The sequence below is a fragment of the Esox lucius genome, chromosome 3 (genome assembly GCF_011004845.1).
Source record: "Esox lucius isolate fEsoLuc1 chromosome 3, fEsoLuc1.pri, whole genome shotgun sequence".
Taxonomy (NCBI): Eukaryota; Metazoa; Chordata; class Actinopteri; order Esociformes; family Esocidae; genus Esox; species Esox lucius.
The window spans coordinates 12502376-12518466 of record NC_047571.1 but is presented as its reverse complement, the minus strand read 5'-3'; the positions used below and the strand labels follow the sequence as shown (position 1 = coordinate 12518466).

The 16091-nt window shown below is 39.9% G+C and overlaps 1 protein-coding gene across 4 annotated transcripts in view; it reads right to left on the bottom strand.

The window, feature by feature from the left end:
- Positions 1-16091, bottom strand: part of LOC105022717 (cadherin-18) — a 64359-nt gene that overhangs the window by 18864 nt on the left and 29404 nt on the right. For all 4 annotated transcript variants that reach the window (XM_020040944.2, XM_010891383.3, XM_013133305.4 and 1 more), the window contains exons 3-4: positions 6662-6956; positions 6109-6228 (exon numbers count right to left, since the gene is read on the bottom strand). In XM_020040944.2, the coding sequence (XP_019896503.2) occupies positions 6109-6228; positions 6662-6956 (415 nt within the window). The remainder of the gene's footprint in view (positions 1-6108; positions 6229-6661; positions 6957-16091) is intronic.

Genomic DNA, 16091 nt, shown 5'->3' with positions numbered 1-16091 from the left:
TCCTGTTACCCTGTCAAAAAAGGTATTCAAAATATAGCTTTTGTTGTAACAAAATAAATTGGTCTGTAGTTCAAACCAGTGAAATACAAATGACAAAATACCCCAAGTAGCAGAAATACTGCTCAGCTTTGTGATGGGATCAATCCATTAAATGGACAAATGAAATATTCCGTAGGGTCTTTCATACACTCAAATCTTCAATATTTCATACTAGAAATACACTGTTCACATCATATTCTCTCAGGCCATTTATTCTGGAACCCAATCAATGTCTGATTGATTATGTTAACAAAGGACCTTTTTACTGACGAATAAGGGTCAATTTTACAAAGTGAGGCTTCATATTTAATTCGCAAGCTAACCACCACTGATTTTTGTACATGTTACTATTAGCAAGTGTATGTATTTCTGAATAATGCATGTCTTTCAGCGTGTATGGGCGCATACTTAGAAATAGGCACAAACTACAATTAATAATAACAAAATACAGTTGCCAAATACACTAAAAACAAATATTTCTTTATAAAAGACAAGACGATTATGTAATGTATTGTATTTTATAAATATATAAGGACCCCTTTTAATCTCCACAACACTCTTAGCAACATTACACCCTTTATTTTTATTTGTAATGATATATACTTGTTAGTTTAATTGATTGCACTATTTGTTCTCTAGATATGAATAGAATGAAAATGTTTATTTATACAGTGGGGAAAACAAGTATTTGATACACTGCCAATTTGGCAGGTTTTCCTACTTACAAAGCATGTAGAGGTCTGTAATGTTTATCATAGGTACACTTCAACTGTGAGAGACGGAATCTAAAACAAAAATCAAGAAAATAACATTGTATGATTTTTTAATAATTAATTTCCATTTTATTGCATGACATAAGTATTTGATCACCTACCAACCAGTAAGAATTCCGGCTCTCACAGACCTGTTAGTTTTTCATGCAATAAAATGCAAATTAATTACTTAAAAATCATACAATGTGATTTTCTGGATTTATGTTTTAGATTCCGTCACTCACAGATGAAGAGTACCTATGATAAAAATTATAGACTTCTACATGCTTTGAAAGTGGGAAAACCTGCAAAGTCGACAGTGTATCAAATACTTGTTCTCCACACTGTAAATAAATATTTCCTAAACATCCTGGGTATTTTTCAAATGATCTCCACCTCTAAACAATACCTTATTCAGAACAGGACTGTTGAAAAGTACTTTTTCATTTGAAAGCCAAATGAAAATACAACACAGAGCTCTCTGAAGTATCCTGTTATGAAATACATTGGAATGTCAATCAAGCCAGTGAAATACTAATTACAGCATACCAAATGTAGTTCATATACATATTTCACATAAAAGTAACTGAAATACTGCCCATATCTGTGTTTGTGTGTGTGTGTGTGTGTGTGTGTGTGTGTGTGTGTGTGTGTGTGTGTGTGCGTGTGGTTGTGTGGGTGTGTGTGGGTGTGTCTGTTTATTCAACCAACAAATGTTGCCAAAGAGCAGCTGTCTTTCTGGGAGGCCAAAACTGAGAGATCAATGCTTTCATCACTGGCAGGGTTGATTATTGCAAAACTGACCTGTTTAGTATTTCCCAAAAAACATTAGCTCCAATTAATTCAGAATGCAAGAAGACCAGAAGGAAAGCACATATAATGCCCATATGAAAATCCTTGTATTTATGTAGTTGGTTTTTATTTATAGAACATACTGTAAAATTAAAATTGTGTTATACAATATTCTAGCACAATATGGCTTGGCACATTGTGCTTTTCATTTTTACATTTTACTGTTCATTTGTAAAGCAGCTTGAAATTTAATTCATTGTAAGACATGGGTACCAATATAAAGTTTTATTTGTGAAAGCATGTTAACACCTCCCTGATAACAGCCAGATGACTGGTGTGATTCTGCAGAAGACCTCCCTCCCTGATCACAGCCAGATGACTGTAGTGATTCTGCTGAACACCTCCCTCCCTGATAACAGCCAGATGACTGGTGTGATTCTGCAGAAGACCTCCCTCCCTGATCACAGTCAGATGACTGTAGTGATTCTGCTGAACACCTCCCTCCCTGATCACAGCCAGATGACTGGTGTGATTCTGCTGAACACCTCCCTCCCTGATCACAGCCAGATGACTGTAGTGATTCTGCTGAACACCTCCCTCCCTGATAAAAGCCAGATGACTGTAGTGATTCTGCTGAACACCTCCCTCCCTGATCACAGCCAGATGACTGTAGTGATTCTGCTGAACACCTCCCTCCCTGATCACAGCCAGATGACTGTAGTGATTCTGCTGAACACCTCCCTCCCTGATCACAGCCAGATGACTGGTGTGATTCTGCTGAACACCTCCCTCCCTGATCACAGCCAGATGACTGTAGTGATTCTGCTGAACACCTCCCTCCCTGATAACAGCCAGATGACTGTAGTGATTCTGCTGAACACCTCCCTCCCTGATCACAGTCAGATGACTGTAGTGATTCTGCTGAACACCTCCCTCCCTGATCACAGCCTGATGACTGTAGTGATTCTGCTCTGTCACTGGACTGTCTGTGGGCTGACTGACTGGATCTCTGAGCTAGTCTGCTGCTTGGGCCCCAGTGGGCTTTTGGAGAGTAGGCAGGAGCAGCTGGCATGGCCGTGGCCAGGGCCCAGGATTAGAATGCACCGCAGCTGGCATGGCCACAACCCAGCAAGGCTCCTCAGCTACACCTCGAATCAAATCAAGACGACTCACTCAAGTGGACGACCAGTTCAACATTGACTGTTATCAAATATATAGCGACAGATCTGGTCAACCCACAGTTAACCCTAGACGGGGTCAGAAACAGCGCCACTCAAATCAGTACCACTCAACTAACCAAGCACTGTGGATGAACTGGATGAGCCGAGCTGTTAGCACGATACAGTTACCATAATAGGCCCATCGCAGTGGTAATACAAGTGCTTGGTTACATTCATGACAAATGCAGTCAATGTGTGTCAATAAGCACTTGAGAATATCGGAGGACAACATTGCTAGGACTATCATCTTAAGCTCTGACAGATGGTATGTGCTACAGTCTGCCAATAGTCTAACTGGCAGATTCACTCTGCCTTCTTGACACACATTGATGATTGACGATTCTTATTCTTATTGCCATCTTAACAGCTTATTTTGTGATGCTAAACACAGCGCATTCCATAAGTATTTGGATAGTGACACGTTTTGTTGTTTTGGCTCTTTACTCCAGCATATTGGATTTGAAAGGAAACAGTGACTAATATGTTAAGGTGCGGACTGTTAGCTTTAATTTGAGCGTATTGACGTCCTTGTACCATGAAGCGTGTGGGAATTACAGCTCTTTTCATACATAGAGTAGTGACACACATATCAAGTCTCCAAAAGTGTAGGGACAAATTAACATTATCAAATGGATTCATATTTTGTACCTGGTTGCAAATCCAATATATTTGAAGATTGCCTGATGTCTGCAACACACAGACAATGCGAGGTATCTTTTGTGTTTTAGTTCCTGTTTGTTTTAAGACCTTAAGTGTTTTTTTAGTAAGTGAAATGCTCAATTGGATTCTGGTCAGATGAGTGACTTAACCAGTCAAGTATATTCTACTTTTTGGCCCTCAAAATCTGTTTGCTTTATCACTATGTTTTGGGGGTCACTGACCTGCTGCACAGTGAAGTGCCATCCAATGGGTTTTGAGGTATTTGTTTGGAGATGAGCAGATAAGATGTTTACGTACACTTCAGAATTAATCCTCCTGCTGCCATCTGCAGTCAGATCATCAATGGAGACATGACTTCCAGTGGCAGTCATACATGCCCATGACACAACACCCCTCCACCTTACTAAACAGATCGGTTGGTACAGTATGCCAATTCTTTTCCCTCCACACTCCTTCCTGACATCGCAGTACATCACTCTGGTACAAGTGAGCATGTATTTCTCATCTTTCCACTATACCTTATTTCCAGAACAATACTCTTTTTGATATTGTTTTAGGTCATTTTTAGGCTATCTATACTTTCTGCACCTTGTAGTCCTGCTTTTCTAGTTTGGCTGGTGAAGTCTTCTGCAAATGATTGTAGCTAACACATCCACGCTTACCTCCTGCAGAGTGTTCCTGATCTGTCAAACATTTCTTTGTTGTTTTTTTTCTTCATTATGGTGAACACTGTTTGTTCATGCACTGTAGAGGCCTTACTTGGTCTAGCAATTATGTGGTCTAATAATTTGCCATTGTTGAGCTACCCAGTGATTTCTTTCTTCTTCTAAATGTACCAAACTGTGGATTTTGAAATGCCTAATGTTTTTCCTACATGATATATCAATGTATGTATGTGCTTTTATTTCTAAAGAGTAATCCAATATGGATTTAAACACTGTTTAATTAAAGCTGATGGTCTGTACTTTAAACCCATTGAAATTGGATAATTTCATACCCATTGTGCTGGGGTGTAGTTCCAAAACAACAAAACTTGTGTCAATGTCCAAATACTTACAGAATGCCTTATAAAAGTGTTCAAACCGCTGATCAATTCTCAGATTTTACTGAATTACAACTGGTACATAAACAAGAAAATAACCAAGCAAGCTTAGTTATGCAGGCCCACCATCAGAAGGGATGAATGTTGTTGCCCAGGCTGGATTCCATCCATGTTTTCCTAAGTGACAGACTGTCTTTTACCACTACGCTGTTTAAAACAGAGGATGTTGTTGCACATGATAGATGTGTACAGTTGTGGTGTCTGTTTACTTGCACTGTCAAACCAATTTGTGAAAACTCCACGGTTCTCGAAACTAGTTCCCTACATTAGCTAACATCCAAACCAACAACAGGTATAACAGGATCACAGCACTACATTCAACATGTTCAATTAGAAAGAGGTGGCTAGCTAGCAGCTGAACAGTTTCCTACCTATATTCAAAACAATGACTCCAATCACTCCATGGCTGGTTTGTTTCTTTAGAAAACAATGACAGTTGAATAGCCAACCACTACACTGTGTAAATCGAAATCGAGAGCAATATGTTCCTTGTCGGTGCAGTTCATCAGTCACAATACACCCATAAACAGTTTTAATTCAGGCTGACTATAATGTAGCTACTGAAGCTTGGAGCCAGCAACCTTTTTCACTATCCTGAACAAATCCTAATGCGAAGATCAAACTCCTGTAGACTACATGGCAGTCCCCGTCATTAACAACTACACTATTAAACAACGGGCAGTCAGTCAGTCAGTCAATCACTCAGTGAGTCAATCGGTTAGTTAACGCAGTTGGGCAAAAATCTCATTTATTTGAAAAAAACTGACACTCAAAAGAAGTTATTGTACCACTTGTAATTCAATAAAATGTGAGAACTGGACATCAATTTTAACCCTTTCATAAAGCCCTGTACATATGTATCTACATATATAGCTATGTATATTTATAAATACAGGGAGAGAGATGAAAGTGTTTGATTGACTTCTGTGATTTGTCCCATATTGATTATTCATTAGCCATGTTCCTGTAACAAGCCAGATGTTTAATGAAAGTGACAATGCTTTCTACATAGCCAGAGATAATGAGATCCTTGCGTATACAATAAGCTCCAGGGCAGGACAGGTGTGTATTTTTCACTTCCACACACCTCCCTCCCCTATTTCCTGCTCTTTTCCCTCGTCTCAAGGCTTTTTTTCAACGTCTTTAAAGCAAAGAACTGTATGTCTGAGAGCCTTTTTACACTGAGAGGGACAGGGATTAAGAATGCTAGAATACAGAGCAGTGGGCAGATATCGCTTTTTAAAGACAGGGGCTTTAACAGGCTCCTTCGCTGTGTTGTTCCCTCGACTCTGTCATTTATTGTGACCATTTCAATTCAGCAGCCATTTCTAAAACTAGACCCAATTCGAGCTTGTCTCTGTAATCAGCACTGTCATTAAACATAATCACAAGGCACGTTGGCCCTATTTCACAACCTAACAGCCTGTTTTCAACAATCAACGCCCAATAAAACATAGTCTGACGCTATTTTCACTTGGCAGAAACAATTGACACATGCAGTGTTATATTGCAATACATGTTAAGTAGGAATTAGGAGTTTCACCAGTTTTTGGATCCACAGAGAAGTAAGGCTGTCCCTGTAGAATGCTGTACACAATCTTGGCACTGTTCCCATAGGTGGGGTCATCTGCGTCTGTTGCTGTGAGCTGAAACACTGATGTGCCTGCACGGAAGGAAACATTTTCACCAACAATGGATTTGCACACAAATAAAATATACAAGAAAAAAAACTACACACAGTCATCCACACCCCTTTTACACATTGTAGCAAAATCACCGTCGTCAGCATTTTTTTTCTTCTCCTTGGGAAAGCGACATGCAAATCTAAAAATACCAGGGAGTGCCTCTGTATCGCATAACGTGAGGCCGCAATCTATTATCTCCCAATTAATCTAAATCCATGTATCAAGACCGACAAAATCCATTCACGGAGTCATGCATCAGTGCTCGACTGCCTGAGTGCAGCAAGGATCTGTAACAGCACCGATGACCCGGCTAATGACTTGACAGACTCTCATCGTCGGGGGCAACGGCGGCTGTCTCCAGCCAGGTGCATGCAGTGGGTCTAAACTGTGTGCTGGGTTTCTTGGCCTTACCGACTTCAGCCATCTCGGGAACGGTGGCTGTGAATGGGCCATCTGGAAAAGTGGGCGCGTTGTCGTTCACGTCCTGGACCTTGATAATGAATTCAGACTCTGGCTCTAGTGACTTGTTGGTGTACCGATCGATGGCCTGGGCATGTAGCACGTATTGGCCCTTCTTCTCCCGGTCGAGGCTCTTGGTGGCATGGATGTCCCCCGTGACCTCGTCTATGACGAACACGGTGCCTGCTCCGTCTCCAGACAGCAGGTATCTGACTGAGCCGTCTCCATTGTCTGAGTTGGAGTGCAGCTGAAAAGGAAAATCCAGACGAAGGTTTACAGTCAGATGTTACAATTGTCATGTGAACATCGAGGTGCCTCTGACGATAACGTGACATAATGACCATTGTATGGTAGACATTAAGAATTCATTAAATAGTGTTTGGGGAATTCCCTTCTACATTGGATATTGGAGAATCGTAACACCGACCATTTATCGGAAGCACTAATCTTGTTCAACCTTTGCAAATGCCACCTGTTCCTTTGGACACTCCACTGGCTTCCAGTTGAAGCTTGCGTCCACGACTACATTAGACCATGTTCTTTTCTAGGAAGCATCAAGAGAAATGCCCCTCCCCACCTTCATGCTATGATCAAACCCGTACAGCCCTGCCGAGCTCTTCATTCTGACACCTCAGCCCAGTAAAGCTCTCTGTCCTGGCACCCCAAGCGTGGAACCAGGATACCCTTGGGGCGAAGGCCGGCAGATTCCCTGCCCATTTTTCCAAAACTTCTGAAATCCTACATTTTCAAAGACTATCTAAAGGAAATCTGCTTGTTTCTTGACATCTCACGTGCAAACCTACATTATGCATGGATGATCCACATATCTTAATTATCTGCAGCTAACAGAATCATTGGGCATGGAACGGCACCTATATAAAAACGCTGTTTCGTTTCTGTTTTAAGAAGGACAAAAGGAAGAAGAAAAGAAAAAAAGAAACAAAAGAAGAAGAAAAAAGAACAGTGTGTTTCCAGATGCCTTGACATTTTGAGGCTAATGTATTTCCCTTGGTAGACTGGCAGAACAAACCAATGCAATGTGTGAAATATGAATAAAACACTGGGGGCGCGGAACACTTATTAATTCAAACAGGTTAATCCAGCTCTATCCGGATTAGTTGTGCTACAGCAGGTTGCATCATTGCAAATGAAATCTGTTGTATTTTGTGGTTGCGTCGTCTGAACGTTTTGGCGTTTTGCCTGTGCGTCTGGCAGACAGGATTTAACAAACACTTAAACATGTAACGTACGGTGGCAAGTTTTCTGAGAGAAGTGTCCAACACTCGCATTAGCTGTAAAACGGTTCAAATGTAATATTGTAAAAAATAAAACCAGAGTATGATGTCTACATGTGTACCAACACATCACTTGGTAAGTAATTTCTTCCGAAATGTGCACCTGTTCACTTCCCCTCATTGACTTAATGAATGGAATTACAGGGATATGGAAATTCCCTCTGGCCCATACTTTTATAAATCCAATGCTTCTGAATGTGTGAAGTAGTGAAGTGCGCGCTTGAAAAGTAAGGAGAGATTATTGTGATGCACCCATTGATTCCAGCCACCTGTGGTGTTGTCACTGAGCAGGGTTTCTGGAAGACCAAAGTGAAACGGCAGTATTGCATCATCTAAACAGTACAACTGGCCAGCCGAGTCCGTTATCAGATCATGAATGCAATTGTTGGCTTCAGACATTGAGGCGAAATGTTCTAAATGAAAAATGAAGCCAGCAGCTGTTGCCAGTTACAATCCTTAAGCTGTATGTTATACATTTCTTATTGTGTTGTTTTGTATGCATCCACCTGCAACCCTCCACACACATACGCACGCACACACACGCACACACACACACACACACAGAAACAGTCGCACGGTTGCTCTTAATTCTTGGCAGCATGTGTAATCCCTGAGCAAAGCGCAATTAGCTGAGACAGTGTTCACCTCCACACTTCCTATCATGCCTGACGTGGGTAGGCACAGCAACCCTGCTTGGTACAGAATCATATGGACAGTGTCCAAGGCGTAACTGCTGAAGATGTACATAAAAAAAAGACCAATAAAACCAAACGTACAACATGGGCCGGGTAGTGAATTAAACGCCACAGCCATTCTAGGCTGCTGCACAATAATAAACATTACATAAGAATCCGACGGCAGTTTTTTTGAGTTGAAGTCGGTGTAACTTCTGCGAAGATAACCTTGGCTTTCTAAGGAAGGTTGGCCCAAAATTACTGCTCTCACTCACGGACCATGCTGCATGCGCTGAGGGAGTAGCGTTCATTTATCTTTGGCTAAGGTGCCTTTATTCACTAGCTGGGTAATGGAGGTACAGCTCATGACTGATGCTTACCCTAGGCCCTGCTTTATCCCACAGATGAAAGATTAAAAACATATAGACCTGTCTGGGAGCTGTGGGGAAAAACCAAACAAAAAATAGATGTATAAATGTATGTGTAAAATACACTGGATTTGTAAAGAAAATAGAAGTAAATAATTGCAGTTTTTAGGGTGATTTCTGACTATTTTGAATTATGTTTCATTTGTACTACTGAAACATGGTTTGGAGAAAAACAGGTATGTACAGTGTATATAAGCAAAGAGGCATGATGGAGTGTGGTACAACTATAAAGAACCCTTCACTTTCTCCACATTTTGTTGTGTTATGGACTCAATTTATCATTGATTAAGTACATTTTGTAGCCATCAATCTACGCATAATACCCCATAATAACAAAACAAGCTGTTGGACATTAATGCCAATTTATTTCAAACAAACTGAAATAGCTCATATAAGTATTCAGATTTTTGCCATAAAAATGCAAATGGAGTGTCCATTTTTTATCACCCTTGAGTTGTCTCTAGAAATTGATTGTAGTGGAGTGGTCTCCATTATTTTGAAATGGAAGAAGTTTGGAACCACCAAAACTCTTCCTAGAGCTGGCTATCTGAGTAACAAACTAAGTAACCTGGCAAAAAATTCAGAAAGGTGACCTAGAGACCAATGACCAATCAAATGTTATGGAGCTTCATTGTTTCTCAGCAGAGATGGGAGAACCTGCCAGAAGGAGGACCATTTGTGCATCACTCCATCAGGGCTTTAGGGTAGATTGGCTAGATTGAGGCACTACTGAGTTAAAGATGGATGACATGAGACCAGAAGGATTCTGAGTGCATGAGGAAAAGTAGTATTTGGTTTGATGCCAAACACCTCTTCTGGTGAAAACAAAGTACCGCTTATCAAATGGCTAATACCATCCATACTGGGAAGCATGGTGGTGGGAGCATTATGCTGTGGGGATGCTTCTTACGGCAGGGACTGGGAGAATGGTCAGGATTGGGGAACGAATGAACAGAGAAAAATACAGAGGTGTCCTCAAACCTGATCCAAGACCTCAGATTGGGGTGAAGAATCATCTTTCAGCAAGACAACAACATTAATAAGTAGTTAAGAATTCACAGTTTAAGATGCGATACAATTTAAAGTGCTTGTAGTCCTAAGTGTATACATTTTCGATTTGAGATTCTCTTGAGCTCTGTCAGATTGAATCAGGAGCACCAGTGAACTATTTTCTTCAGGTCTGTACACAGATGTTCATGTTCAGGTTCATGTCTGGGCTTTGACTGGGTTGCTTAAGGACATTCACAGACTTGTCCCAAAGACACTACAGCGTCGTTTCAAAAGTGCATTAGTTTGCTCAAAAACTTTCTTTAAAAAGCGTCCAACATCCATCAATTATACATTTCTAATTTAAGCCAGAGCGGCACAGATGAAATAGGTAAGCAGTTACATCATCAAATGTTGACGTTTCTATGAGTTGACAACCAACCACAATAATAACAACATATCAATCTGCAATACGTTAAACAGCCTATTAAACTGTCAACAAATTTAACAAATGAACAACTACACAGGATGATCAAGGAACATGAACATGAAGTCAGTAGTTCAGATTAAACAATCAAACATATGCATGTGCTCCCTTTGAATACCATAGTGGTACAGTTGTAAAAGTGAGTATCTTCAACTGGAACTTAAGTCCTTACAGTTGATATCCTAAACTTTAACTGAATGGCTGGAGATCAGTCTTCTATTAAAATATTTAACGTTCCCATTAAAGAGGCTGAAGCATCTATGCAAGTGTAGATCTTTTATTTATTTTTTATTTATACGCTCTGAGTTTCTTCTTACGTCCTCCCCTTAACTTTTCTTATGTAATATATTTTCTAAACCTCCCCTCTTCACTTTCTTTACTTGTGATTTGAAAGATGTTAAGTAGCCTTCCTTTCTGCTTCATATTTCTGAAAAGCAGAAATGATATCTGGCAGCTATTTGTAGTCAAAAACAATGTCTGTTTTACAGGATACTGCAGGAACAGAAAAACAGCCCAGTCGACACATATTGCATCAGGGAAAAAGCAAGCTTGGATTAACCACCCATATATATATATCGTGTTATGATCTTTATGCTGCCATGTGGTAGTCTGAATTGGGAAAATAAACACCTATTTGACTGCTTGTCAAACAGGCTATCACATGATTTGAAAGACATCACATGATTGAGTTCCACCTCTGGGCAGCTACTCGGTAGCCATCAGCAAAGAGAGTTTGACAGTGGGTTTGTTCGTTTTCCCTAGCCCAGTAACAAGAACGGGAATTTATTCCATCATAGGCAATGTGAAATCTTTCCAGCTGCCCGGGGGATAGTTTGCACACAGCCTAATCTTCAATCAAACTACATAATTTTGTGGGCTTTTAAATATATTTATTTATGTTTGGTCTGAATGGATTTCTGCTGTTCACTACTCTGAATCAAATCAAATGTATTGAAGTTTGAAATAACACTAGTCTCATGCTATTTGTCATAATGTTGCCTGGGTTACAGCACACTGCACTTTGATCAGCCCATTTTCTTCCCAAGGTCATAGTGAGTAATAATATTTATTTGTTTGCATTTTCATTGAAATGTCCACAGATTTTTGTATTTTGACGGTATAATCACAGAAAAATGCATTGCATTTAAAAAAAATTGAAAATTTAACTATATTTCAGGATATATTTGCTTGAAATAATTTACAAATGGAACAAGACAAATTACTTGATATTCAAGGCATATCTTCTAAAACCAAGAGGTATTATCTAATACAACTTTGGCTTGTTAAGAAAAATGTACCTAATTTTGAGGATAGTTAGATTTTTCACCTGAAAACAAGATGAATATAATACATATATATTTTGCAGTGTGAAGCAAGGGCAGGAGGTCCTTTATTAGGACAAATTAAACCAACCTGGAAGAAACATGAATAGAGAGAGGGGGAGATTCAGCAAGAAAAGTTAGGGCAGAACGAGCCACAACTAAACTACTGTACGTCAAGAGCATATATAGAGTGAATATAGTGATGAAGTTCAACAGTTGAACTAAGCTGACAAGGCATGTTCATGTTATATTATTTAAAAAATCAATGGATTTTAAATCCAAAAGAAGATGCAGGAAGTAGGAACTAAGGATCTGAGCTTTAATTATTCTAAGACTGCTGTTTCTGAGTGCTGCGCTGAATCCTTAATTATTCTATGGCTGCTGCAGAGTGCTGCTCATTCTGGGCGTGTCGTGTGGAACTCACTTCCTAGGTGAATAAGGGTTTAATCTAATAATAACCTTATCCTTAATCACACTGCGATCCAAGTCATTGTGTTGTGTAGTGACAAGGGATATTGTAGTAGGAGAAATTAAACCAAATATCAAAATATCTGTTGTATTTCCATTAAAACTTTTGTATTTCATTTTAAGTAACAGCCCAATATTTCTAGTTTTCTGTGAATTAACATTTGATAATGCTTTCACATTGCTGTAATCATATTAACCTTTTCACGCGTGAGTTTCAAATATGCCTTAACGGCCCCCCAGAGTGAGTTTTTTTGCGCGTGAGTTCAGCACTCACTCAGAGTTCCAGAATTTGATTGTGACGTCACAAAACATTTAATCTGCAGCTTCCCAAAAACACCACGCTGCTTACTAGTTATGCATCTAATTTTTTATTTAAATTATATTAACAAACTTCTACAGGTAGTAACTGTTAAAAATGTATATTGAATAATTATGAACCAATCTTAAAAATGCTGTCCTATTTCTAAAGATCGCGGCGAGAAAGATACTGAAACGCTTCACTTGTTGTATCAATAAAACATACGCAATCTATCAGGCAATAGGTGGTGTGTAAATAGTTTTACGTAATTATTCAGAAGCTCTCAAAAAATTATAGATTCCGATTCTTGCATATAGTAATGGACAAATGCGATCAGTGAAAAGGTAGATTTTTGAAGATTACGAGCTTTTTTCTCAACAAAAGTAGTGCTGCAATACTGTTTTAGTTTGCGCCATCGGTTTGCTACTAGATCTGCCAATTGAACTATTGTGCATGAACCCTACCAAAGCAAACTGACTGGATTAACCCCACGTTAGCTACATGCATTGAGTGGCGTTCAGACGGTTGACATGAAGTCACTTTGCCAGGTAAGGAACACTAAATACACTGCATTGCAAGCTTCTCTTTTTGACTCAAATTCAAAGAGCTGCAAAGAGCTGGTTTATGTGTAACTGTAGCTAGCTAGCAAACATCAGCTAACCGCTAGCAAACGTCAGCTAACCGCTAGCAAACGTCAGCTAACCGCTAGCTAACAAAGTTTGACCTGTAATGCAGTGCAGCTAAAATGAAGATCATAGTTTTCCCAGGATGGCAAATCTGTCCGAAAGACTGGCAAATGTAAATGACCATCAGGTCTTAGAGTTACTCACCTTTCTTTATCTTTGATTGATAAAAAGCATAGCAGCACCCTCAACAGGTAACTTAACTTGAAAGTTTTTACACAATGATTTTGACAGGTTGTCAGCTCTTTCAGGAAATGGTTAGATGCTCTATAGTAGTCGCTAATATAATTCGTTTTTGCATATTATGTTTATTGTAGAAAATCTAACTTCTAGTGTTGGCTACCTGTTGGTACGTAAGTAACACTTTTTTATGCTTGCTACCTGGTTAATAACATAGTGTGGTCTTGAAACAATTACAATCAGGAAATGAAGTTATAAACGCTGTTTGAGCTAAATGTGAGTAAATAACAGCGCGGTCTGACCAGCCATTGTTACGTCACTCGTACCTAGGCGTTCTAATGATGCGTTCTAAACAATACGTTCTAATCACACCGGTGTGATCGTACGCTTCAGGGACCACTCTAGACTGATCACACCGGTGTGATCGTACGCGTCAAAGGGTTAAATACACGTTTGGAATTAATCAAATAATAAGCTTTCTAAAAATAAGGAGAAAATAAGAATAATCTCATTGATCAGAATCAACACACAAACAGAAAGGGAATTACACATATTTTCAGGTTAAACAACTGACATAAAAATAAGTGTAAAAACAAGATATGAACAAAAAAAGTGTAATTTTCTCAGAGCCAGATATGGCCCACTCCCTCCTACCATCTTCCCTACTCCCCACTGGACAAAAGGGAACACAGAGGCCCAAACTACCCACAAAAACCTAAACGCATCAAAGGCACAATGTTGAATGTCCCTTATAACAGTGTTGAATGTTCAAAATAGGAACAGATGTGATACCAGGTCTTATCGAATTTGAAGGGGATGTCACAGAGAACTCTCTCAAAAAGTAGTGTGTTACCCAATTCACTGAGCCATTGTTGAGTTGAATACACCTCTATCTTTTTCCAAAAAGAAATAACGCTTTATAACGTCAGAAATCAGCTTTTTTTTTAGGCTTGGGTAGCCTGTTCAAGGCCTTTGAAACTCACAGGATAATTAACAGAGTGTGAAGCAGAGGACACACCGGAAGATCGCAAAGATTCCACATCTAAATCAGTACAGGTTAGAGCCCAGCGCAAAGCCACTTGGCACAAAAAGAAGAGAGATCCTGGGAAGATTCTATGTAATTTTGTTTTGGAATAGTGTAATCTGTGTAAAATCTTGAATTGTATTTGACAACGTCTGGAGTTAATTGAATAGGTATGAGTGCAGTCCATGCTCCACTCCCTGTCTGCTGTGGAGATTACACGTGTAGCACTTCCTCCAATGCGCAGACGGCATGTCGAAAGTGTTATGATAGACCGAAATATGTCATACAAATAACATACATATACTTTACGTACTGCATGTCTGGTTGATGTGTGGCATATTTCCAAGTACCCAGGAAGGTGTTTTATAACATACCCTATAATCTCAATCAATCAATCAAATTTATTTATAAAGCCCTTTTTACAACAGCAGTTGCTTTTACAGAGACACCCGGCCTTAAACGCCAAGAAGCAAACAACAGTAGTGTTGAATTTCAGTGGCTAGGAAAAACTCCCTAAGAAGGCCGAATTTTAGGAAGAAACCTAGAGAGGATCCAGGCTCAGAGGGGTGACCAGGTGAGATATTAAGAGTCCAATTGAAATAATTAATAAATGCATCTGGGCTAAATCCAGAGTCTATTTAAATATAGACTAGGTCAGAAGTATGACCAGATGGACAGGGACAGCAACGGGCCCCCCAAACCAAGTACTCCGCAGGTGTGGACCAGGACCTCATGTCCTCCTAAACTAATCTGAATTAGTTGTTGGCGGGAATGTTTCCGTTAAAGGAGTCAAAGGAGTCAAAGACTCTATGTATAAGTCCTCTACAGTCGGAATTCCCAGGTCTCTCCAGCACACACGGGTATTGTGTAGTACACTGCAGGTGCTTAACACTGTGTAGATGACTAGAAAGGGTGAGTCTTGTTATTTTCTTGGGGATAGATGGCTGGTTGTGGAACGCCACAGCAAAGGGAAAGATAGTGTTGAGGTGACAGAACATGATTGACCTCTACCGCTTCGTTGCCTTCCGCTGGCCTGGGGATACATTTTAGGAACAGTGGGTGACTTAGGATAGGAAGATTTAGCAGTGGTGTTGCCTGTACACTTCCTCGCTCTCGTGTCACATAGGATCTTAATGTTGGGCAAGTGGTATCCGATGACCTTTACCGCAGACCGTACAGTGGGTAGCAGTTTACTTCTTCAGCAGGACAATACAGATCTGAACAAACTAGGACAGAGCATTCGAGGGGGAACTCCGCAAATGATGTGTTAAGCTGGATCAGGACCGGGAGATTCATGCTGTACATCCACTGCTGTGTCTTGTTGGGGATTGTGTCCTCCCACCAGAGACTGAGAGGGAAGATGACCTCTAGGAATTTGAATGCTTCAGCCAAACTAACGGTGAGTAGAGAAGTGGTGAGAGCGTGCATCCTTTCATCACTTCAGTGCGGAAGTACTTGTTGGTAAAGAAGTCCTGTTTGTCAAGAAGTAAATGATGACTGCTTGTCTTGTAGTTGTTTTGAGAAAAGGGTGTTGAA